Source organism: Ochotona curzoniae, unplaced genomic scaffold, assembly GCF_017591425.1.
Source record: "Ochotona curzoniae isolate NIBS_2020 unplaced genomic scaffold, NIBS_Ocur_1.0 contig_883, whole genome shotgun sequence".
NCBI lineage: Eukaryota > Metazoa > Chordata > Mammalia > Lagomorpha > Ochotonidae > Ochotona > Ochotona curzoniae.
In genome coordinates, this window is record NW_024466599.1 from 473,605 (window position 1) to 498,995 (window position 25,391).

The 25,391-nt window shown below is 56.6% G+C and overlaps 1 protein-coding gene across 1 annotated transcript in view; it reads right to left on the reverse strand.

Moving 5' to 3' along the window:
• Nucleotides 1–25,391, reverse strand: part of PXDN (peroxidasin) — a 57,685-nt gene that overhangs the window by 23,749 nt on the left and 8,545 nt on the right. Inside the window, exons 2-9 of the mRNA XM_040993905.1 lie at nucleotides 13,519–13,590; nucleotides 12,826–12,897; nucleotides 9,473–9,544; nucleotides 6,603–6,674; nucleotides 6,300–6,371; nucleotides 4,604–4,773; nucleotides 3,891–4,008; nucleotides 2,174–2,343 (exon numbers count right to left, since the gene is read on the reverse strand). Coding sequence (XP_040849839.1) covers nucleotides 2,174–2,343; nucleotides 3,891–4,008; nucleotides 4,604–4,773; nucleotides 6,300–6,371; nucleotides 6,603–6,674; nucleotides 9,473–9,544; nucleotides 12,826–12,897; nucleotides 13,519–13,590 — 818 coding nt within the window. The remainder of the gene's footprint in view (nucleotides 1–2,173; nucleotides 2,344–3,890; nucleotides 4,009–4,603; nucleotides 4,774–6,299; nucleotides 6,372–6,602; nucleotides 6,675–9,472; nucleotides 9,545–12,825; nucleotides 12,898–13,518; nucleotides 13,591–25,391) is intronic.

The window sequence follows — 25,391 nt, forward strand, 5'->3', positions numbered from 1 at the left end:
CTGACACGGAACACACAGACTGCACTGCACACGCACACATTGACACGGAACACACAGACTACAATGACATGGAACACACTGACACGGAACACACAGACTGCACTGCACTCGCACACACTGACATGGAACACACAGACTACACTGCACACACACACACTGACATGGAAATGCAGACTCTTCCTGTTTAGAATACACATTGAACAAGCCGCATGCCTGCTATCAGTGTAAACCAGACATTTGTATACAGTATTACACACACACAAATCTGAGGGTAAGCTCAACAGTTTTTCAGGCTAATTGCCTGCAAAATTTGATCTCTTGAATGGAGAGCCTCTGTTTGCTGGATCTGTGGTGCATGGTGTTATAAGCAGTGACACAGTGGCCACCGGTACTGTGCAGGGTCAGTCCCTTGTGGTGGCTGGCTTGGGCAGACTCTCTAGGCTCCCCCAACACTCCACCCTGCCATGTTTATCTATCTCAGGGTGGGACTTAAAGCATTCCAAATGAAGGACATGGACCTCTGAGAACAGAAATGCCGACAGCTCTGGACAGCCCCCCACTCAGGTCTAATGGATCATGGGGCATCAAGGGGTGGACTTCCACGCAGCTACAAAAAAGGAAAGCATGTAGGGCCAGCAGATGGGACGTGTCCTGCATGTGCTTGTTTTGGCAGAAAGACATAGAGCCAACCGGGGAGACACTGGGTGTGGGCTGGGAGAGGAAACGGCAGCCAGCAGACCAGGGAGCACCATCCCTATGCTTCTGTCTTGGTCAATGTGGCAGCTGCATTAATCAAGTGTCTACTGTGGTGGGAAGGTGAAGAATAAACATAATCATCTCTAATTTGATTTCTTAATGAGCAAAGCTGTTATTCAACAGGAGAATTAAAGTCCGCAAGTCCTGTGCCCCTGGAGTGCATGAAGTCTGCATTATCTGTTCCCTCCCTAAGGAGATTCACAGCTCCTTTTACTGGGAGGTTAGTAAGTCCTGATTCACACACCTGTTATCAACAGGCCCGACTTCCGTCCCCCTTGAGGTCCAGGCTTTGCTGCCACAACTGGGTGAAGTGCATAGCTGGAGACGGTGAGGGGCAGTGAGGGGCGGTTGTTCCCCAGAAGGAAGTTCAGAGACTGACATTTGAATTTTATAGTTGTCACATGCCATAAAATACTATTTTTCTTCTCGGACTGTTAAAACCTGTTCCCAACACAGAGACGGAAGAACAGGCTGGAGGCCAGGGTGGCCTGCAGGGGCGGGGGGCCCGCAGCAACATCTGGGCAGCCTGCCACCTCCCAGACCTCCTAGCGACAGGCGACATAAGTCCTTCTTGCATGCCCCAGGGGGCTGTGCCAGCAGCTTCCCAGAGGGAGCTACACATGTCTGCCACCCACAGAAAAGGCAGGATTCCACACCCACCCAGAGGATGCCAGCGAGGCGTGAACCCTGCTGTCCAGGACACAGGCAGGCAGCACACATAGCAACTCTCAGGCTGCAACTAAGAGCAGCATCCCCCGAGCTCCCCGTTCTGTCGGCAACCCTGCCTGACACAGAACTCATGCTCAGCATCAGGTTAAAGGTGAGGGGGCGAGCAAGGCCTCTACCCCAGAGGCCGACAGCTAGGACTCCTCGTTCACTCAGACATGTGGTGTGCAGTTCTGCTCATAGGTGTGAGTCTAGGCCGCCCAGGCACACACACTACAGCCCTGGAGTGCCTCATGAGGCTACAGGCAGAGACGGCATCACCCAGGTGCCAGCGGCAGAATGGCCTGGAGGGGATTTCAGAGCAGCTGGCAGGGTCACTGCGTGGAGGCCAGCTGGGGGCAAGTTGCAAGGACCTGGCCTACTCTTCCAGGAGATGGGCCTGCTACCTGCTTGAATACACCAAGAACAGAGTGCATGGCCTGTGTTCCGAGACCGTGGTTTTGCCAGCCACCCTCAGCACTGGCACCTGTTGAGATGTCAGTGTTCTCAACAAGGTGGTTTCACAACACCAGGATTTCCACCTTTCCAAGAACCAACTCCCCGAGCAACACAGACTGTGGCCTCAGTTCCCGCAGGCTCCAGGCGGTCACCTGCCCGAGGTGCCCACACCAGGGATGTGTCCCAGAGCAAGGCCCCACTGACTCGGGTGAAGGAGAGGGAGAGGTGGACAGAGCGGTCGCCCTTCACGTACCTGGAGACCCAAAGTACCTGAGGGTCACCTCGTGTGTCTTCACCTCCCCAGCCACATTCTTGGCCATGCACTGGTAGATGCCCTGGTCCGTCTCCTGCGTGTTCTGGATCATCAGTGTGCCATCATCCAGCAGGTTTAAGCGGGAATCTGTCTTCATGCTCAGCTCGTTACTTCAGAGACACAAAGTTGCAAGCATGAGGGAATGCCATATTGTCAGCGAAGCCCTGCTGTGCCAGCTGTGGCAGGCTGCACGTGGCACCTGAGGACGGTGTGGTCTAGGCCAGCAGCTGGTTCTGGGTCATGCATCTTGAAGCCACACCTCCTCAGCCTGTGCACGACTTTCTGCCCATTGGTGGGTCAGGCAGTGCGAACTCTACCTGGGACTTGGGGGAGTGGGTGGTACAAGGTCACATTGCCCGTCACGCCCCTCTCAAGCCGCATGAAAGCCCTGGGGGGAGGGGCTCATCCTTTTGGCCCTTCTGGACACTACTTCTTCCTTGGTCGGGTTTCCTGCCTTCATCTCCCACAAGCTCTCGCACACTCTCACTTCCTGCAGGCATTCCCTAAGAACAAAAGGGGGCAAGCCCTCTGCCTAACCCTTCCACTCTCTGGCTCTGGTCCACATCCTGACCCTCTGGATAAACTTCACCACTTGTATAAGCTGTGTTGGTGCCTGTGCTTAAAATGCTTGTTAAGTAAAAGACAAGAACCTAGGAAATAAATATTTGGCCCAAATCTAAATCACAACATAGACACAGCCAGTACAGTGCCTGCCCCCTCAGTCCCCGCTCTTTCACCCGCCTGACCTCACGCCAAGTCTGGCGATCGGAGAACCCCTGCACACCTCACTCGTTCGTGTTTGCCTCTCATGTTCAGTGTAAATGGTTCATGTGTTCCTGATTGTCAAAGCGAAGAAAATTCCTAAAACACCAGGGCAGGTCCTGGACGCAGGGCACCTGCCTCCCATGTTGGACGGCACTGGGGTCTGCCCCCTCGCCCCCGAGTCCGCTGGCTGAGGCAGCAGAGGGGGCACCCATGTGGGGGACCTAGCGGGAGTTCCTGAGCCCAGCTCTGAGTGCCAGACCTCGCTGCTGCAGGCATCTGGAAGCAAACGAGCAGATGCTGTCCCTCCTCAGTTCTACTTCTGTGTCACTGCTTTTCAAACAAAGAAAATGCAATAAACGCCCCCAAATCGAAGGCAACGTTTTCCTTTGCGTCTCACAGCTCTTTCTCTTAAGCCAAAAGCAGAAGCCACGTCTGTCTGCTTTCCCACTACAAGCTGACACAATTGTCTGCCTTCCTCCTTTTGCGCTGTAGCCAGTTCCACTTTGTGACAGGGACAGGTCTGCTCCAACCACTAGGACAGCAGGCCCAGCCACCACTCGCGACCTCCTCCCCCACGGATGCCAGTGACACAATGGAGGCCTCCAGCCCTGGCCGACAAGCCATTGACAGGAAACAGTGATGCAGAAGAATCAAGGACATGGCCCCAGTCCCTCCCTGGGCCTCCAGCAACGAGGCCAGCGGCAGAAGGTCTGGAAGGGGGCGCAGGAGGAGACGGGCACCCCCTCTCAGTGAGGGAGAAGGGGGCTCATCCCTAGCATTTTCTGACCGGAAGACAAGAGGGCAGCAGGTGGGCTGTGCTGAGGCAGTGAAGCCCACAGCTTGGGGGTCTCAGCGACACAGGGTGGGTGTCAGGCGGCCCAGCCCAACTCACTTGTTTCGGAGCCAGATGATCTCGGGCTTGGGGTTGCCCTCAGCTCTGCAGGTGAAGTATACGGTGTTGCCAGATGTCACATCGGCATCCTGTGGCTCCGACGTGATCCGAGGTCGCTCTGCAACACAGGATACGGTGAGGCTGTGACTGCCAGGCAGAGCAGGTGGCAGCTGGGTCACCTCCATGGCCGGGAGGGGCCATGGACATCCCAGCCAGCCCTGTGGGAACCACCGATGTCGGGGGTGGCACCCACACAGCTACCTCAAACCCCTGAAGGGAGCAAATGCAGGGACCGCTGCCTCTCACAGGAGGGGAAACGTGGAATGCGGCCATGTGGCTGAGGATGCCCCAGAACCCTGAGAGCCCACACAGCTCCCATCCCAAGCCACACACACACAAGGAAGGGATATATCCCAGGCTGTGACAGGCTTGGGCTGCAACACAGGGATGGCCTGCAATCACCTGGCTAAGCCCTAAGTTGCCCATGTTGCAACCCTGCCAAGGGCTCCATTTGCTTTTTTCAGGACACAGCAGGAAGCTGGGTGGAGAAGTAGAGTACCTGGGATGAGAACCAGCACCTGTTGCCAACGTCTGCAGAGGCTTAGCCCACAGACAGGCGCTACTGCAGAGCCAGGCTCCAACGAGCAAAGGCCAGTCCTGGCTCCCCCAGGTGCTGCTGGGGGTGCTCATGGGGCCTGACGGGGTCTACTCACCACAGTTCAGCTCCTCAGGGGTGATGGTAGCCACGGAGCGGCCCTGTATGCGCCTGGGAAACTCGCAGGTGGCGGCTGCTTGTGTACTGCCCTCCTGGGCGTAGGTCCGCAGCAGGTCTGCCAGCCACAGGATGCCACAGTCACAGCGCAGTGCATTGGAGTCCAGTCGCCTGGGGCAGAGGGGGCGGTGAGGCACAGGGTCACCCCCCAGAGCCACAGGCATGCAGGAGGGGCAGCTAGGCACTCAGCACTCTGGGAGTGGCCACATTTCCTGTGACACAGCCCCAGTCCTGCCTGAGGAAGGACAGGGACATGTGGGTACAGAGAGAACCCAAGGGGCCTGGGCTTGCCAACGGCAGGGAGAGTCCCTAGGAGTCCAGCGACAAGGTGCCAAGCTGGTCTGTGTATCTGGAGGGTAAGCATCCCCTGTCGCTGGCACTATGTTCTGAAGCATCCCAATTCCCCGGCCCCAGGCCTCCCCATGCAGAACTGACCAGGGCAGCAGTGCTGTAGGCCATGTCCTGGGATATCTGATGTCCCAATCCAGCAGGACCTTCCCCAGGGAAACAGGGCGGGAGGAGGAGGAGTTTCAGGAAGGGACATGCATTCTCGGACAGACAAGCAAAATATGCCCTGGCAGATGGGGCTAGGGTCTTGGGAAGAGGCACACCCACAGTCGCTGAGGGTAGAAGGCTGTGGTGGCCTCCTGCTGCCACCATCACAGGCTCTAGTCCCAGGGCACAGTTCTGAGGGGCTGTGCACAGAAGCGGTACCTTGAAAAGCAGGACTGGACCAAGTGCATATGGCTGAGTGGACAGACAGCTGCCAAAGCACCCGGACCCTGAGTAGTGAGGACCAGGGTGCACACAATTAGGGGGCAATGGCCATCCTTCTGGGCGCAACAGGCCCACACTGGGAGAGACCAGAGGGGGACAGGGCACTGGAGGCAAGGGGGAGGTACAGGCAAAGGGGTGCCCAGGGCTGGGGTCCCAGGAAGGCCCAGTTGGTGACAGCTGCCGTCAGCTGCAGCGGCCCGGACAGGAGCCCTGTGCATGTAGCAGTAAATCCCTCACTGGCTCTCTCCTGGGTTTTGTGGTTGGATGAAGGAAGAGCTGGGAACACAAAAAACTGAACTTCAAGGTCAGTGGACGTATGCCGTCCAAGAGTCCCAGCAGGCGGGGCGGCTGCCAGGGTGATCCGGCCCCGGCCCAAACAGCCTGAGCACTTCCTGGAGCCTCGTGCAGGGTCTCCAGCTGCACTAGCTCCTCCCTGTCCAGCATGGAGTATGATGGATTTCTGTATCCCAAGAAGAAAAAACAGCCATCACAGAGGCCTGCTCTTTGCTCCCCACCTCATCAGGAGCAGTCAAGCTACGGGCACTCAGGGTCTGGGGCCTGGTCCTCCGAGCCAAAGGCCACCACTGGGTGCACACGCCCCACTCCCCACAAAGCTGTGTGGCAGAGGGAGGCCACTCTGAAGGCCTAGATATGGGCAGACGTGACAGTCGCACAGGCCCTAATAGGGGACAGAACCAGGCCAGAGGTTCTTTGCATGCAGACTTCACTTCAAATGCAAAGGACGCAGGCTTGGGGAGTCTGCAGACCCCATGTCACAGGTGGACAGTGCCCACTGCCAAGCCAGCAGTGTTCCACCCACTTCTGCATGTCCCCGGTGAGGGGCTGGGCAGGACACTCACAGTCTTTTCATGGACTGCAGGCCACTGAACGTCCCGGGGACCAAGTGTGTGATCCGGTTGTTGTGCAGGAATCTGCAGAGAGGTCACATGGCAGAGCAGATTCTCAGATATGCCAAAGAGTTGGAGCTGCTGGCAATCAGCTCTGCAACCCTCCAGCAGAAACAAGCACCACACAGCCCAGAACAGAGCGGGCGCTGTCCGATTCTCAGGCCCTCCACCTGGGGACCTGGCTTCTCGGCCGGAAGGGCATGCGGGCCTCCGACAGTGCTGCCTCGCCTGCGGGCCGGGAGGGGCACCACTTACAGCCGTTCCAGCTTCGGCAGGTGCCGGAAGGCCTCGGGCTCCAGCGTCTCAATCTGATTGAAGTGCAGGTATCTGCAGGGTGGGAAGCAAGGAGACAGAACTGAAACTCACACTTTGAAAATCTTGCAGCCAGAAGCATTTTTTCCCTCACACGCCAACTCCGATACTGCATGGGAAACGAGTGAAAGCAAGGAAAGGGGCAGTTGGCACATCCGTCCAGCAGCAGCTTGAGCCTCCAAGGAGAAGGGCAGCTGGCACATCTGTTGGGCAGTGGCCTGAATCTCCCTGACACCAATGGCTGAGGGTGGTACCTGCCCTCTGCCATTGCCTCTGAATTTCAGAGTGAGCCACACATTGCTGCCTCCCAGTGACAGCACCTGCACAGGTGCATGGCAGGGACCCTGCAGGTTAGATCCCGGACGGGAACACCTGCGCAGGTGCACGAATGGGGATGCTGCAGGCTAGATCCCAGACAGGAACACCTGTACAGGTGCATGGCGGGGACCCTGCAGGCTAGATCCCAGATGGGAACACCTGCACAGGTGCATGGCGGGGACCCTGCAGGCTAGATCCCAGACAGGAACACCTGCACAGGTGCATGGCAGGGACCCTGCAGGTTAGATCCCGGCCGGAACACCTACAAGGTGCACGAATGGGGACCCTGCAGGCTAGATCCCAGACAGGAACACCTGTACAGGTGCATGGCGGGGACCCTGCAGGCTAGATCCCAGATGGGAACACCTGCACAGGTGCATGGCAGGGACCCTGCAGGCTAGATCCTTCACAGGAACACTTGCCCAGGTACATGATGGGGATCCATGCAGGCTAGATCTCAGATGGGAACACCTGCACAGGTGCACGAACAGGGGCCCTGCAGGCTAGATCCCTCACAGGAAAACCTGTCCAGGTACATGATGGGGGCCCGTGCAGGCTAGATCCCGGACGGGAACACCTGCACAGGTGCACGAATGGGGACCCTGCAGGCTAGATCTCAGATGGGAGCACCTGCAGAGGTGCATGATGGGGGCCCTGCAGGCCCAGCTCTTGGATGGGGACACATGCTCTGGATTTTTCACTGCACAGAAGCCAGGGAGTGTGTGTGGGAGTGAACCAAGTGTGCTCTTGTCCCACACTCTCGTTTTCCCACTTGGAGACCCAGGAGGCAGCGGGGCCTTCCTGCACCACCACACCCCATGTGTTTTCCCTGAGTTGCAGCAGTCCACACGTGCCACAGAAGCAATGCACAGTGTTCTGTCAGAATCACACATGGCCACTCCAGCATCCTGCCCAAAGGACTGCACCACCACATGCTGCCCTGGTGGTTCCCAAGGCAAAGCCGGCCCAGGGGAGCCATGGGCATCTCAGGTCCTGTCTGTCCCAGGCTGGGCTGTGCCACCTTATGGAGAGAAGTGGCTTGTGAGGACCCTGCTGTGGGAAGTTTAGGAAAGTGTCTGACCAAGGCAGCTAGAAATGTTCTGTGCCATCACACACAGGCTCTGGCTCTATGGCAGTCAGCACCTTCCAGTCTCTACTGCCCTGGGCCCTGGGGTTCGGGCAGGCAAGGGTCAGATCCAAAACACAAGTTGAGCTGTCAGATCCAGGCAGGCAGGGCACAGTGCCCAGGCCTGCCCAGGGAGAACCCATGGGCTGTGCCAGTCCCACACGCAGGGTTTTGTCTTGACCCCTGCCCTGACTCAGCCATGTTTGACTCCAGCCACTCTGGGCATCCCCTCCTGGCAATGCCTCGGTGTGTGCAGTCGCAGCCGAATGAGGGCCCCTCTCATGCATGCTTGGCACACCCTGGACAGCACTGCCCCCCCCCCCGAGCCACCCACACACGACCCGGAGGATAGGACACTCCTTAGGGTCCCCGTAGCTTCCAGGTACTGGGTCTGAGCAGGGCTCCAGGGCACAGGGATGAAGATGGAGCTGGCAGCTCCAGCGGAATCACCCTCAGAGGTCCCAGCCCTCCGCACAGCCCGTCAGGGGACAGGAGCACTAGTGCTACACCGATGCCTCCCTACACAGGGCCCTGCCTAGCTGCCCCTTCCCCTGGCCCCAGACACAGCCAGGGCTCAGCAGAGGACCTGTGACTCTGGGGCACCCAGAGGAGCCTGGAATGCTCCCAGGCACTGCAGACTGCCATTTCCGCCAGTTCCCATCCACCCCTCTTACCTAAACCTAGGGCGAGAGGCAGACTGGGACCCAGACACACTCTAGAGATGCAGCATTACCCGCCCCCACCCGATTCCTACCCCTACACCATCTGTTCTCCCAGCATCTCCCCAGTGCCTCATGCGCTGGTTGCTAGCACAGCCCAGCCCTTCCTCGGGCCAGGCCTGGTGTGAGCAGAGGCAGCACAGGCTCGGGCCCGGCCAGGGCCCCAGTGTGAGCGTCACACTGAGTTCTCAGCACAGTCGTTTCCAGCTGACTGCACAAGGACCCGAAGCCCCTCAGGAGTGGGTCCAGTTCCCAGGAGAGAGCAACTAGTCAGGAGCAGAGAAGGTCACCTATGCCGAGTTTACACTGCGAACCAGGACACAGCCCAAGCACCCAGGACTTAGTCAACTCAACAACCACTAAGCGGAACCACACAGGCGGCACTCCACGAGGCTGAAGCAGTGTAACTGCCAGGAGGCACGGCCTCACCCCGTGAACCTGGGAAGTGCGCAGTCCACAGATCTCACTGCTCTTGGTGCCACAGAGGCCTGGCCTGGAGGACACCCCGTGGATACCCACGGTCAGGTAAGCTGTGACCTAGGCGTGGTCATGCACACGCGTCCAGCACCCCACACATGGCAAACGTGCAACATGCAAGCAGCACACAGAGGTTCACCATGGCAACGGGCATGGGAAGGAAAGGCACTTACAGTTGCTCTAGAGAGGAAAGTCCCTTAAACGCTTGCCTGTCAATTGCCTGGATCTCATTCTTGTACAAATAGCTGAAACAAGAAACATGGCGTGTTAGCACACAGACAGGCAAACTGAGATGGACGAGAGAGATGTGGACCACGCAGACGGCACCTGTGGTGACCGCGGGTGCTGCTGGGGTCTCCCAGCCCCCAGACCTCAAGTGGATGCCCCACCTGGAGGCAGAGCCGACCCCTGTCCTGTGTGGGCACAGAGCTCCCAGGCTCTGGACAGCTGACCGCCCACTCATGCTGCACAAACACGAGGGACACACTGTGTTGAGACAGTGCCCTCCCACCAGAAAGAACTTGAGGAGCAGTCCCCACAGCCCAGGTGAGTCCTGGACCACGGCCTGAGCACCCTGTTCTTGCTGAAGCCATAGGGCTGTCACCTGTGTATGCATGGTGCGTGGCCAGCCCGCCTTAGCTGGTGAGTCTGTTTTTAAAGGCGTGGGGATTTTAAAAGAGGAATAACATTTTGCCGAACCTGGAAATTATGTGACACCCAAATGCCGGCGTCCATAGCTCAGGTTTCAAGGTTTTCTGCACCATCTCCAGCTGCACATATGATTGGGGCAGCCAGGCAACCGGGGCAAGCAGCCTTCAGCACATACAACCTCGTCCCCTGACGACCCCTCGCTGAGCCCTGCCTTCACCCACTGACGACCATAACTCTCACTTGCAGTCTCCCAGTGGGTGCACCTCCGAACACGATCTCCAGGCACTGCATGGCGTCAGGAGACGGCACCACACTCCACGGCACTCCCGACTAACCACTGGCTCTGACATGGCAGCTGCACACTGCTCTGTGTCCCGAGCCCGGCAGCAGGTGGAAGTGCAGCCACCTGTGCCTCCGGAATGGATGCCTGTGGCACAGCATTCCAATTGTGAGGACAAGGCACTGATTGTATTTGAATTCATAATGGGATCAGTCATTTAGACTGGTAGTTAGCAGCCCCACAGCCCACATGGGAAGCATGTCAGTTCCAGGCTCCCAGCTGTAGCCCAGTCAGGCCTAACTTCCGTGGGCATTTGGGGAGTGAAGCTGCAGATGGGAGATCTGTCCGTAAAACTTCAATGTCTGGCACACAGCGGCTATTTCTTGTTGCTTCCTGGCATCCCTTGCCAGATCCCCAGACACATTAGCACGACAGTCCCAAGTCCCACAATGCCTGCAGTGCCCGCTGCCTAGCACCTGCCCCCCCGGAGAGCTCATTAGCCCTGCAGCATGGCTCCACGTCCCTGGCCGGCCACCAACTGCCTGCTGGAACCTATGGAAAACATCAGGCCTCCAGGTGCCCACTTTGCCTGTCGCATGCACAGAAGCACTGACAGGAAACACAAAGCCAGCACCTGGTCACCACAGTGGTCAGGCAGCATGGAGGGCACTGAGCATCCCAGGGTCTCTCTGTGGAGGACTCCAGGCCCAGGTAAGGTAAGAACAAGAGCAAAGGAATCCCTTTAAATACAGGGGACCCTTTTACATTTAAACACTTCAAATTCCTTTAAAGAACATGTAACAGGGGGCCAGAGTGAGGGCTCAACCGCTTAATCCTCCACCTGCACATGCTGAGCCCCCAGTCCTGTCCCGACTGTTCTACTTCCCATCCAGCTCCCTGCTGGTGACCTGGGAAAGCAGTCAAGGACGGCCCAAAGCCTTGGGACCCTGCACACACATGGGAGACTCAGAAGAAGCTCCCGGCCCCTGGCTTCTGGCTTCAGATCAGCTCAGCTTTGGCCATTGTGGCCATTTGGGGAGTGAACCAGCAGATGGAAGATCTGTCTGACTTTCCTTCACTCTTAAAAAAAAAAGTAAACAACAGAATTAAACTATAAATATGAACACATGTTTACAAAGATATGGGAGTATAATTTGTTCTCAGAATAATAATCTTTTAATAATACACTGCAAATTGCTACTTAATCACAGAGTTGAACTGTTTCCATAGCAGTTCTCACTAACGAGAATCCCAGCATCAGGAAACAGGAATTAACAGAAGCCTCATAACTGTGGTTACAGGGAGCGAAGACTACTCGACAATCACTAATACAAGAGTACTTCAGAAAGACTATGGAAAATGGGATTAAAAACAAATTTTTTTTTTTTGGTACAAAAAAATCTGTAAAGCCATGCAAACAAGGGAACTTCAAAAAATCATGGAAATGCTCATTATGACAAAATTATGTAGAGATTTTTGGACACCAGTGCTTATCAGAGTCGCTCTGTCAGAGAGCCAAGGACACAAAGATGCAAAGAACATCACGCAGCTGTGCAACGGTTACTGCAGGATGCACTGGACGAGCTCAGCCCTCGCGCCACTGCAGACCTCTGCCTTGCGACTGCCCCAGGGGTCTGCCCTGTGCACCCAGGCAAAGGAGGACAGCTGGGCGCGGCCACCCAGAGAGGGAGGGAGGAGGGCAGGATGGAGCCCAGGCGCCCAGGAGGAAGGGCAGCTGGAGCGAAGCCACCGGGAGTGAGGAGGGCGGATGGAGCACAGCCACCAGGAGTGAGGGTTCAACAATGGGGGCCAGCGAGGGTCACTCCTCACCGGCTTTGCCAGCAGGGGACACAGCTGGCTCTGGGACAGCCCAAAGCAAAGCAAGAGACAATAAAAGGAGCAAAACCACTCACACCCACACACCCATGCAGAATGACAGCTGCAGGCAGCTGAATCCACAGCTCCCATCCAGATCCCACACGGCTCTCCTAGCTACAGCAGCAACAACCATCTCAGGGAACACACAGAACGCAGACCCGGTGCCCTGGGAGTGAGAACAGACTGACAACCACCTCAGGGGACACAGAATGCAGACCCGGTGCCCTGGGAGTCCATGCCCCGGCTCAACATGGACAGACTGACAACCAGCTCAAGGAACACACAAAAGGCAGACCCGGTGCCCTGGGAGTGAGTGCCCCTGCTCAACAACACCCACAAGCACAACACGAGATGCATGTCCTACTCCCGAAGCGGGAGGAGAGTGGATGTAACACAGGCTCAAGCATTTCACCGAGCCAATGATCTAAAAGCGTTCATAACAGCTCACGTGTCATAAGTCCCACTGCCTGGAGACTGCGGGCGTCGTCAGAGCGGCCACCACCCCATCACCTGCAGGAGGGGCAGTGGTGCTCCTGACCGCTCGGATGAGGCCACCAAGTTCAATGTGCTGTAGCAACCCGACACACAGAGCTGTTCCCCAGCAGCAGCTCCTGCAAACCCCTGACACACAGACTCCCCACGAGGCACTAGACCCAGGACTCCATCCCTGCACCCCGTCCCTGCCACCGCTGAGCACTGGCGGCCCACGGCACTCACAGGTACTTGAGGTTTTCCAGGTCTTCAAAGGCACCGCCAGGGATCCGCTTCACGTGGTTATTGTTGAGGAGCCTGCAGGAAGTTTGAGCACACATCAGAAAATGCCCCACGGCCGGGAGGAAGCCACGGACGGGCCAGACAGCAGGCACACGGGCTGTGTCCAGCCCTCAAGGTCACATCTGCTCACATGATCACCATGACCCTGGAGCTAGTGTAGTGGTTCAACTGGCTGTTCCTCTGCCTGCCAGCACCAGTGTCCATGGAGGCACCGGTTCGTGTCCTGGCTGCTCCACTTCCCATCCAGTTCCCTGCCTGTGGCCTGGGACGGACAGTACAGCTCATGTCCTTGAGCCCATGCACCCACATGGGAGACCCAGAAGAGGCTCTAGACTGCTGGCTTCGGATTGGCTCAGCTTTGGCCATTCCAGCCACCTGGGGAATGTGCCAGTGGTTGGAAGATCTCTTTCTTCCTCTTCCTCTCTGTAAATCAGCCTTTCATATAAAAATAAATCAATCTTATGGGACACAGCGCCAAGCTTCCTGCCGGGGAAGGCTGAGTATACACCCAACCCTCACACCACATGGGACAGTAGTTTGGGTCCTTGTTTGGTGGCCCTTTCCCTGCAGCCCGTGGACACAGTGGCAGTAGTCCACGCATAGCACCTGCAGCTCCCACAGACCATGTCTACTCACAGCGTGTTCAGGTTCCTCAGGCGCCGGAACGTCCCCGGCTGGATCTCTCGGATCCTGTTGAAGCGGAGGTCCCTGTGAGGAAACAGGTATGAGTGTGTCTGTGTGCGAGGCATGGCCACTCCTCCCCCAGGGGTGGTCCACACGTTCAGAGGTGATGAGGCCGGTGTGGTGAGCCTCTGCCGTCTGCCTGGTGGAGGCAGCAGACCAGCGACGCTGTGTCACGGACCATCCAGCAGCCTTGTGGGAGGCGGATGGCACCCTCCCTTGACCAGAGGTAACAGGCTGAGGCTGCACTGGCCCGCTTCGTGGGGGTCACAGCTACTACTGCACACACCCGAGAAGAGCCAGTAGCCTCCTGGGATCAATCCAGCTGCTGACCAGCTGGCCACCTCAGCACTGTTGCCAAGAGAACACCATGGCCACTGGCCACCACGGGGACAGAGTCATGAAGGTGCTGCAAGGCCTGGCTCCCCACCACACACACACGGGCTCCTTGCACGTTTCCCAAGGATCTGAGTGTCTAGTGCTCCTGGCAGCTCAGACTCCTGGCATGGTGCGGCTCACCGCGGAGGTCCCACATCAACCACGACAAAAGAGCCGTGGACAGGAGTGTATGCCCGGCCCCGATGTGATGGTGCTTGGTCTCTGGAGGTGATGAGACCAGGCTGAGGCCCTGACACAGGACTGTGTCCATCTGAGAGGGAAGGATGCTGAGGACACAGCGAGTTCCGAAGCAGGAGGGGATGCTCATGGCACCTGGTCACATGGGCACCTGACTGCACAGGCAACTGACAGTGTGGCCACCCAGCCGCATGAACCTTCGGCCCCACAGTACCCAGGCCCTGGGCACTTGGACCCATGGACACCCACCTCCACTCAGAGACAAGGAGCATCTGCCATCCAGTCTCTGCTCCTGGAGTGCGTGGGTCCAGCCCCGGCATGGCTCAAGTGCAGACAGGACGCACACTGTCCACTTTCCCTGGCTCAGCTGCCCTATCCCATCTCCCTGGACCAGCTGGATATGGCCCTTTCTGCAAACAAAGCAAACCGAGAACATCCAGCTTTGCTGACAATCGAATCGCAATCCCCAAGGCGTGGATTCGGCCTCGCGGCTAAGACAGCCTTGTCCAACAGCTGAGGGCCAGGGTCCGATTGCAGTTGATGCAAACCCTGCAAGCAGCACTCCTGGCTACAGTCCTGGGGTGCCTACTGGCCATGTGCAAAACCAGATCGAGTGCCCAGCTCCTGGGGCAGCCTAGGCCCAGTCCTTGCAACTGGGGTGGGAGCTTTCTGGTCCTCAAACAACACATTTGGCTGGGGGCAGGTGCTGCTGCCGCTTGCCACGCTAGCACTCCACATAGGGGTGCCAGACTGAGTCCCAACTGCTCCATTTCCAATCCATCATCCTGGGAAGGCAACAGGTGACAGCCCACGCACTGGGGTCCCTGTCACACACATGGAGACCCAGAGTTCCAGGCTCCAGGCCCTAGCCTGGCCCACCCACTGCTGCTGTGGGCATCTGAGGAGTGAGCTAACAGATGGACAAGCCTCCCACCGCCATCACTCTGCCCTTCAAATATGTCTTACAAAATCATCCCTGGCTATGGTAAGTCTGGTCGAACCATTGCTTGAGGAACTTTAATCACAGGAAGTATTCTGAATTAAGTCCTCCTACCCCCAAATCTGGTCTTCCTGTAACTGAGTTTTTCAATGTGACTCAACTCCATGTAGTATTTGCCAAGCAGTTCTGAATAAACAGGAAGTCAGATAGCATCACGGGATTTTAATGTACTATGACACATGAAGTTCTACCTTTGTTCACATGCCGACATTCTTTTTCACAAATAACAAGGAAGCATATAGCGCGCACGTGCACACACACACACACACACACACACACACACACACACACACACACACGAGGTTTAAGGAAGTAAGGGAAGTAAGGAAAACGGGAGCGAAACAAGGGCAGGCACTGGGACAGGGGCTCTAGGTGTCCAGTGACCGAGTCCAGAAGGGGCTACCCCAGGACGAGCACCATGAGACCCACAGTGGCCCCAGTCACGTGTGCGAGGGAACAGAAGCATCGACCACTGGAACCTCCACCGACACCCAGCAACCGGCCCCGCAGAAGAGGGGACAGCCATGGGAAGGACACTCTGGCACTTTCAGGGCCAGCCCACAGTGACTCCATGCCCGGCTGTGCTGACCCCAGCCTGGCTGAGCAGCTGCATCCTCCTGGCCCCACAGGTCTTCCTGGACACCGACCTGCACCTGAGTACTGGCTGAGCACCACTGGTGTGCACCCCCTCCATCCGGGTGGGGAAATCACAGCACGCACTGGGCAGCCAAAAACAAAACGAGCCACAGGACAGCTGAGAGCCCGGGGCAGTGGCTTCATCATGCACACCAGCATTCACGGGGAGGTCACAGCCCCAGCACACAGCCCCTTGCCCACAGGGTCGGGGGCCGGACAGGGCTGTCTGCAGCTGCAAGCTACCCAAGGTGAGGGGCCCTTCGCGAAAGCCTAGGACAGAAGCCTAGGACCAAGCCTTCCTGACATGGTCACTGACAGCCTCATTCTATAACAAAGAAAATGCCATCAAAGAACACACAACACAGGCACAAATACTACACATATGAGTGGAAATCAGGGGTCACAGGCCGAGGACGGGCCGAGGTGGCGACCACTTGGGCCACCACCTCCTCAGGGAGGCTTGATAAGGAAGCCAGCCTAGCCAGGACCTTGTCAAGGGGGACAATGAGGAGAGAAACCTCTGAAGAGGCACAGATGTATGCACACATGGCTGGGTCTGCACAGAGACACATAACAACTGAACACAAAAACATGGGCTGTAAAGACACAGTGTGAATGCACATACAATCTAAACACTGTAACCGTGACACACACACACACGGCTCATACTGCACACAATGTTGACAGGCGTGTAGTATGCACACTGTTGTATAGTGACTACATCACATGAAACAGTCATGGCTGCACATGTGGTACCCTCCTCACGGCAAGGCCATCTCCAGCCAGTGACAGTCAGGGTGGCCGGGGTGCAGATGCAAGGGCACAGGGACAGGCCCCAAGACCTGCCCTGTGGCCTCGAGAAAGAAGGACTCTGATGTGCAGACAGCTGGAAGGGGATGTCCCTGTTACCTGTCAAGGTCTCCTAGCCCAGTGAGAACTGGCACAATTCCAGGGACAGCCCAGGTCACAACGAGGCAGCTGGTGACCCACGAGGTGCACTGGGCACTCCCGATCATTCCTGTGGCTCCTCCGGGGAGGAGGCTGCAGGCGCCAGGGTGTGCGTGACTGGCATGGACCTGAGGACTTCCGTCCAGGGGCTCTCAGCAGGTAGACATGGGCTCTTCCCCAGCTCCCTGTGCACTTGGGATCCAGAGCAAAGATGAGGTGGGGTCGCAGCTGTTGCCACAGCATACCCAACAACCGTGTCCCTGTGAGCACACTGTGTGAGCAGCAACCTCGGGGGCTGCCCCAAGCCACCTCTGCCAAGCCCTCTTCTCTGCTCGGTAATCAAGTAACTTCCTCAAAAACCCTGGTTTGTGAAAATACTGAGCAAGACATATAAATAAGTAGCAACATAAATGGAATAAACCAAACTTTTTTGCTCCAAAGCATATCTTAAAACAAAACAAACCCCTACCCCAACTCCCAGCAAAAACAAAAACAAAACAAACAAACAAAACTCAGAGCTAAGGAAGGACACGAAACACAGGCCAGGAAGCTTTGTTTCGGAAGTCCACATTTGGGAGACACGGGGCCGGGGTGCTCACACCCAGGTTCTGAGTGTGACTCTGGACTGGGGGGTTTCAAACGAGCAATGCGGGAGTGCAGAAACAGTGTGACCTAGGGCCACACTCGCTCCCTTTGTTTTAGATACACAGAGAGGAGGAGAAACAGAGAGGAAGATCTTCCATCTGCTGATTTACTCCCCAAGTGGCCACATCGGCTGGAGCTGTGCTGATCCAAAGCCAGGGGCCCAGATTCTCTTCCAGGTCTCCCATATGCTTTGGACCATCTGCGACTGCTCTGCCAGGCCGCAAGCAGGGAGCTGGATGGGAAGTGGGGCTGGCAAGGACTAGAACTAGCATCTGTATGCAATCCCGGCACATTCAAGGTGAGGACATTAGCCACTAGGCTACCGCGTCGAACCTGACTCCCCTTCTTACTTAGTACATGCAACCACTGCATCTGTTTTCAGATCACAACAGTGAAATGATGACTTTATTGCAAACCTTGCTTCCTTCGCTTTATCTCTACCTGGGACCTGTAGACCCAGCAGGGCCAACCTGGGCAGGTGGGGCAGGGCCGACCTGAGGTGGGTTGCAGCAGGGCCCACTTAGGGCAGGCAGGGCAGGGTAACCGGAGCAGGGCCCACCTGTTGCAGCTGGGGTAGGGCCAACCTGGGGCAGGTGGGCCAACCCGAAGTGCGTGGGGCAGGGCCAACCTGGGGCAGGTGGACCGACCCGAGGTGCATGGGGCAGGGCCAACCTGGGGCAGGTAGGCCGACCCGAGGTGCGTGGGGCAGGGCCAACCTGGGGCAGGTGGGCAGGTGAGGTTGGCAGGGCTTTTTCCTCATTTCACTCACTAGACAGGGGTGGGCGCGGTGCTGCTCAGCCACATCCCACACCAGAGCCTGGTTCCTGTGGCAGCTACTTCACTTTCTATCCACACAGCTTCCTGCTAACAAGCCTGGGAGGCAGCCAATGATGGCTCCAGTACTTGAGTCCCTGTCACCCATTCAGGAGGCTGGTAAGGAGTTCCCACTCCTGCCTCAGCGTGGTCCACGGCTGGCTGCTCTGGCCACATGTGGAGTGTACCAGGAATGGAGGGTACCTCTCTCCCTCCCAACCCATCTTCATCTCTTTACCTCTCACTAAGGCTTTAAAATAAATGAATAAAGAAAACAGGCCCCTTGGGCACACACCTACACAAACCCCCCACCAGGTCCCAGTCACCTCTAGTTTTTCTCCTCCACACTCAGGCCCTGGAGTACACAGACCTACTCGCCAGTGCCCTGTGGAGGGGGACCCAGTGCTGCAATGCCTGGCCCATCACCACCGCACAGACCGGGGTGCTGCCCGGCTGCAGCTCTGAGCTGTGCTCAGGCAGTCACGTCTCAGTTTCCATAGAACAAGACAGAAGCAGACCCAGAGGTAGGGCATGGGGACTCTGCCCCGCTGCAGGCCCACAGCAGAAGACTGCCCTTGCCCCTCCTCACTGCACAGACAGCCTCGTGGTTCCTTGGCTCCTGCAGAACAAGCTCAGGCAGTGCTGCCTGCCTAGAGCATGCTCGGGCCTCATCTACCACCTGACGTGGCCAGGCCAGCAGGAAGCCAGAGTCAGACGGCGCCAGTCTCCTACAGAAGGCATGATTTGCCCATTGCTACCTCTATCTGGGGAGGGGAGCATAATGAAAAGACTCCCGGGGAAACAGCCTAGAGGTCCAGGGAGTGAGGGGCAGCAGCAGAAGCCCCAGGGGCCAGGGATGGGAAGGACAGTGAAGATCAGGTAAGGCCAAGCGTTACCAGCTCAGCAGTCAGCAAGTGGGTGTATAACACAGCTAAACACAAGATGGGCACCAGGATCCAGGGACCCAGAGAGACTCTTCATAAGCTGAAAGCAGCCCACGGAAGATGCATGGCACACCTGTGCCAGGAGACATCACACAGCTGTGTCACGAGACCACATCACACACGTGTCAGGAGACCACGTCACACACATGTGTCACGAGACCACGACACACACATGTGTCAGGAGACCACGTAACACACATGTGCCAGGGGACCACAACACACACATGTGTCAGGAGACCACATCACACAGCTGTGTCACGAGACCACGTCACACACATGTGCCAGGAGACCATGTCACACAGCTGTGTCACGAGACCACGTCACACACATATGTCAGGAGACCACGTCACACACAGCTGTGTCAGGAGACCACATCACACAGCTGTGTCAGGAGACCACGTCACACACATGTGTCAGGAGACCACGTCACACACCTGTGCCAGGAGACCCATGTCACACCACTGTGCCAGGAGACCACGTCACACACGTGTCAGGAGACCACGTCACACAGCTGTGTCAGGAGACCACGTCACACAGCTGTGTCACGAGACCATGTCACACACATGTGTCAGGAGACCACGTCACACACATGTATCAGGAGACCACGTCACACAGCTGTGTCAGGAGACCACGTCACACACATGTCAGGAGACCACGTCACACACATGTGTCAGGAGACCACGTCACACAGCTGTGTCAGGAGACCACGTCACACACATGTGTCAGGAGACCACAACACACACATGTGCCAGGAGACCGTGGAACACAGCTGTGCCAGGAGACCACGTCACACAGCTGTGTCACGAGACCATGTCACACAGCTGTGTCACGAGACCCACGTCACACACATGTGTCAGGAGACCACGTCACACACATGTGTCAGGAGACCACGTCACACAGCTGTGTCACGAGACCACATCACACACATGTGTCAGGAGACCACATCACACATAGCTGTGTCAGGAGACCACATCACACAGCTGTGCCAGGAGACCACGTCACACACATGTCAGGAGACCACGTCACACAGCTGTGTCACGAGACCCACGTCACACAGCTGTGTCAGAAAACATCTGAGTCCTGCTGACTTTTTTTTTTGACGGAGTAGTCTATTTGTGAAGTGACTTGGTGAGTGGGGAAAGAAGAGGGAAGAGAAAAGCCCCCCAAGAGACAGCCAGGAGGTGGGATGCCTTTAGAAAGAAGAGGAAGAGACACGGAAGGTTAGAGAAAGGGTCTTGGGACTTGAAGTGTTCCCCTCTTTACTTGGCAGGAACCTACAAGTAACAGGTTCCCCAGTGGTGGTCTGTTAGCCAGTCAGGAAATGGCTGGGCCATTCTTGTGCCACTGACTTGAAGGTGTGGCCAAGATTTCAGGAGCCTCGCTGACAGTAACAATACATGTCCATCAACAAAACCACTGCTGAGCACCCACTTTCAATAAACATTGCACACGCCATGTACGTTTCACACAGTGCAGAACTTTCCTTGGAACACTTGCTGCTCTTTTACATTGGAGAGTTGGGAAACACGCGGCCGCACCGTTAGGTCAGACCCAGCTATGTGGACTGAGGGGCTTTGGGAACAGCCCTCAGAGGGCAGCGTCCAGTGGCTGCTCACAGCAACAAGCCCCACCTCGCATCCTCTCAGCTGGACTTACTGTGGGTACCTGACCGTCTGCGCTCAGCCTGGCCATGGGACACGCAGCCTCCTCCGCACAGCTGGGATCACTTCTGCAACAAAGACCCTAACCTGTTCTAGAATGTCACCCTTCCTCACTGCCAGAGCGCTGGGCCTTCCCACGCAGCCTCGCAGCCAGGAATGACCCTATGTGGTCCCTTGAGGAGCTCCTGCAGAGCGCCCTGGGACTTCAACCTCACCGACTGCTTACTCTGCTCTACTCTTCAAAGCATGAGCAGCAAGGCAGTCACGCTGGGCCAGGCCAAGGCCTCAGGGTAGGGTGCGTGTGCCTGCCGTCCCCGGGGGCTGACCCACACAGGAGCGCCTCGTTCAGGCCACACGCAGAGCCTGCCTCTGCCTTACAAACACGAATGCCCTGTCCCCTGACAATGCCCAAACTCCCGCTGTGCACGAAGCATGGCCAAAACTATGGACACACAGACTGCTCCCAAGGCCACTTCACTCTTTTCCAGAAAGTGCCTCAAGGGAGAAGGACAGTATGCTCCATGCTCACTCCTGAGCACAGGCGGGCACAAAGTCAGCCTCTCCCGTAACCAAGCCAGCAGGCAGCCTCCTGCCTCAGAAAAACACCATGACCACAGCCAAGTGTTCATGAACCATGCACGCACTGCTCCAGGATCCCCATACCAAAAACCCAGGCGTCTTCCTGTTATGAAAACAGGACGCACCGGGATGCGGCAGCATCTCAGCTTCCCTCCTGGCACACCCAGTGGGTCTTGGCACGCTCCTTGAGCCTCAAGGCTCAAGACAGCCACACGACCATTCAGGCAAGACAAGACAGGCGGGGCCGCGGACAGCTCAGCTACCCAGAGAGAGTGGATTCTGCCATGCTTAGGCTTCAGGGACACATCCATGGACACAAGGACACCTAAGAACACGCACACAGACAAGGTTGCCCTGTGTCTGTTATTGGCAGAGGAGGCAGCTGGCAGCCGGGTTCGGTTCCCACCCGCGTCCCCTTCTGGCCGGGACCTCCCCGAGCCTCGGTTTGCCTGTCAACAACCTGTGGGTGACGGCAGGACCTGCTCCTAAAGCAGCCGCGAGGTCTGACGTTGGCGACGTGTGTGCAGCTGTCATGAGCGGCAGAGCTGGAGGCAGTGGGCTGCGCCCTGAGAGGAAGGGCACTCGGTGTCTTCATTCACACAAGACACTGAAAGGGGGCCTAGTGTGCAACATGGTTTGGCTGCTGGAACAGCAGATTTCTGCGCAGACCCTCACAGACAGGGTCCCAGCCCCCTATTCATCACCAATGCACCACTGCTTGTCTGCTGCTACACTAACCTACTTACTGCCTGTATACCAGCCTGCCGTGCTAACCCCAGGCACAAGCCTGACCACACCGCAGTCTGACCCCACCACACTACCTCTAGGCACCAGGCTATCACATCTAGGCATGAGCCTACCAAGTCCCCATGCACCAGCCTGACCCATCCACACACCAGCCTGTCTTGTCCACATACCCATCACGTCCACACACAGCTGGTCACACATCAGCCTGTCTTGTCCACGCACCAACCTGTCATGTCCATGCACAGCTGGCCGCATATCAGTCCATCATGTCCACAACACCAGGCTGTCACGTCCACACAGCAGCCTGCTCTAGTAGTCTAGTGCACTAGCCTTATCACATCAATCACCAGGGTGCTGGGCTGTCACGCCCATTACACTACACTGCTCTGCTAAACCACCACACTAGCCTATTCCAACAACACTAATCTGCATAACGTCACTGGTATGTACTTCTAACTTGTTTTCCCATCCTGAGATGAGCTTGCTCAACTAACCTAGTGTGGCAATACAGCATACTAACCTACCATACTAACCTATATCATGTCCTACCGCAGTACTCTACCCTAACTAGACTAACTAAACCAGCCTAAACTACTGATGCATGTAACTGTCCTACCAACCTGCTCTACCAACGTAACAGACTACCCCACAAAACTAACCTACTGTCTTCATGGTCCAGGTGTCCTTAACCAGCAAGGGGAGGCGGGCACGGTCGTGTGACCATTTGCCGAGTCATGGAGTACGCCAGAGGCAGCATCGGCTTCTTTCAAGCCCCTCCAGGTCCCTAAGACCCTGTTCAGCCAGATCACTCTCTGGGGAGCCCCAAAACAGTCCCAACTCGGTTAGCTTGGCCAATAGGCAGGTGCTCACAGCAAGACTAACTTGATGTTAACATAGCTGTTGAAGTACCAAAATCACTCCACATTGCGATGGTTGGACATGCACAAAGGTCCCCAGTGTAGCAGACCAGCACCGGCAGTTCAGAGAAGGGTCCTGGCGGGTGAATTCCTTCCCAGCCTGAACAATGGGTCAGCAGGCAAGTGGCAGTGGAAAGTCTGACCTGGCAGATTCCAGCTGTCTGTCTGCTATTCAAGGCCTCTTTGTTCAGCACTCAGGCGCCTGTGGATCAGCGCAAATAGCTCTGCCTGGGGCCATCTGATTCTCATCTCAGCAGCTCTCCTGGGAACAAAGGGCTTCACAGAGCGAGCCTGCACCAGGCGCTCCTGCACTCCTATCAATTCCTGCTGGCCAGATAAAGAGCTGCTGCCACAGGGGAGAAGTGAACAATCAGGTTGGTGGGAGAAAGTTCTTCACTCGGGGCTGGTCACCAGGCTGGGAAGCCCCGTCTGCTCCACCCATCAATCCCTTTAGCCTGCTACCGGTCAACTCCCTTCACCTACTCACTACAGTCTCCAATATTCGCCCTTGCGGACTCCCCTGCCCACTACCCTAACCTACACTCCAATCCACCATAACGCCAACTCCCCTCGCCCACACTAACCTACACTCCAATCCATGATAGCACCAACTCCCCCCACCCACACTAACCTACACTCCAATCCACCATAATGCCAACTCCCCTCGCCTACACTAACCTACACTCCAATCCACCATAACGCCAACTCCCCTCGCCTACACTAACCTACACTCCAATCCACCATAACGCCAACTCCCCTCGCCTACACTAACCTACACTCCAATCCACCATAACGCCAACTCCCCTCGCCCACACTAACCTACACTCCAATCCATGATAACACCAACTCCCCGCATCCACACTAACCTACACTCCAATCCACCATAACGCCAACTCCCTTCGCCCACACTAACCTACACTCCAATCCATGATAACACCAACTCCCCCCATCCACACTAACCTACCACACTAGCCTATTGGATTCCCCTACCTAACTTATTGTCTACACTAACCACCACACCACCACTCTCTACTGATACTTCACTACCCTATTAAATGTGCCATACTAATACAATGCCTAACCTACTCTATAGACGGACCACACCACCCTGCTTTGTAAACCTTCTGGAGGAATCTACCATCAGGCCTCCAACTCCATTCCACCAACCCACTGCATGCACTGATCCACTACACCAACCTGCGGGACTCGTCTACTAAGTTACTGAACCCTGCTCATCTACCATCACCTTCCACACAAGCCTACTTGGTCCCCTCTTGGGGAGTCCCAAGTTGCTCCTGCATCCATTATTCATTGTATTTTTGCAAGGTTTCTGCAAGTGGGCTGTGCTGGCCCCACCCAGGAAGCTGAGTGCAGTCTCTTGGGAGATGAGTGCATGTGTTTCCATGGCAGGCAACCACAACAGTATCTACGAGGCTAGGAGCAGAGAGGAGGGCAGCAAGAAGGCGGGTGCCCGGGGGCAGCACCCATTGTCCTTCACCCTGCACGCAGGCCATAGACGGCTCAGCTGGCACCTGGATTCCAGCTCCTCCTGTTTCCCCCTATAGTGGGCCCAGCCTTACATGGCATCAATCCGCTGCTCCTCAGCCACCTGTCAAGACTCCCCATCACTTCACCGGTGACATGGCAGGCCAAGCCCAGGTCCGTGGTGAGAGTTCCTGTATCTGAGGATTTTGCCCTCAGAAAGAAACAGCAGAGTGAGTGGGCAGGAGCAGGCTCGGGGATCTGCTGAAGTTGGTGCAAGCCCTGCTCAGAGGGTGTCCAGCTGGGGACCATGATGCTCACACACTGTCTCAGCCTTAGATGCTCCAAACGGGCTCCCCTAGGAGCAAGAGTTCGTGGGTGACCGGGCCTCAGGCACTCTCCGGAGACCCTGGATTTGGCCCAGCCCCAGTGGCTGCAGACATCTAGGCAGCAAACCAACAGCAGGGAGGCTGACCTTTCTTTGTCTTCCAAATTAACAATCTTTTTTGGATTTTAAGAAAATCCACTGCACAGATCTCAGTCCACAACAGAACCAAGGGCAGCTTCCAGATCCCCCGCCCCACCTGGGTAAAGCTAAACCTGCTTCCTCCGTCCAACTGGCCCCACGCAGCGGCCTCTGGCTGCAGTGCCCACGGACAGATAATTACTCATTGATACTTTCAAGTTTCCAAGAGATAGCACAGGTCAGGGTCAAGTCTGACCCCCTAAGTACTGGGTGGCATGGCGACCTGTGAGGGCAAAGTCATGGGTGACAAGCATCAGTTGGCCCCAGAGCAGAATTCACAGAATGTGAAGGCAGCAGGTGGGACAGAGATGGGAACAGCCACACGGGTCTGCTGGCTCATGCCCAGTCACAGAC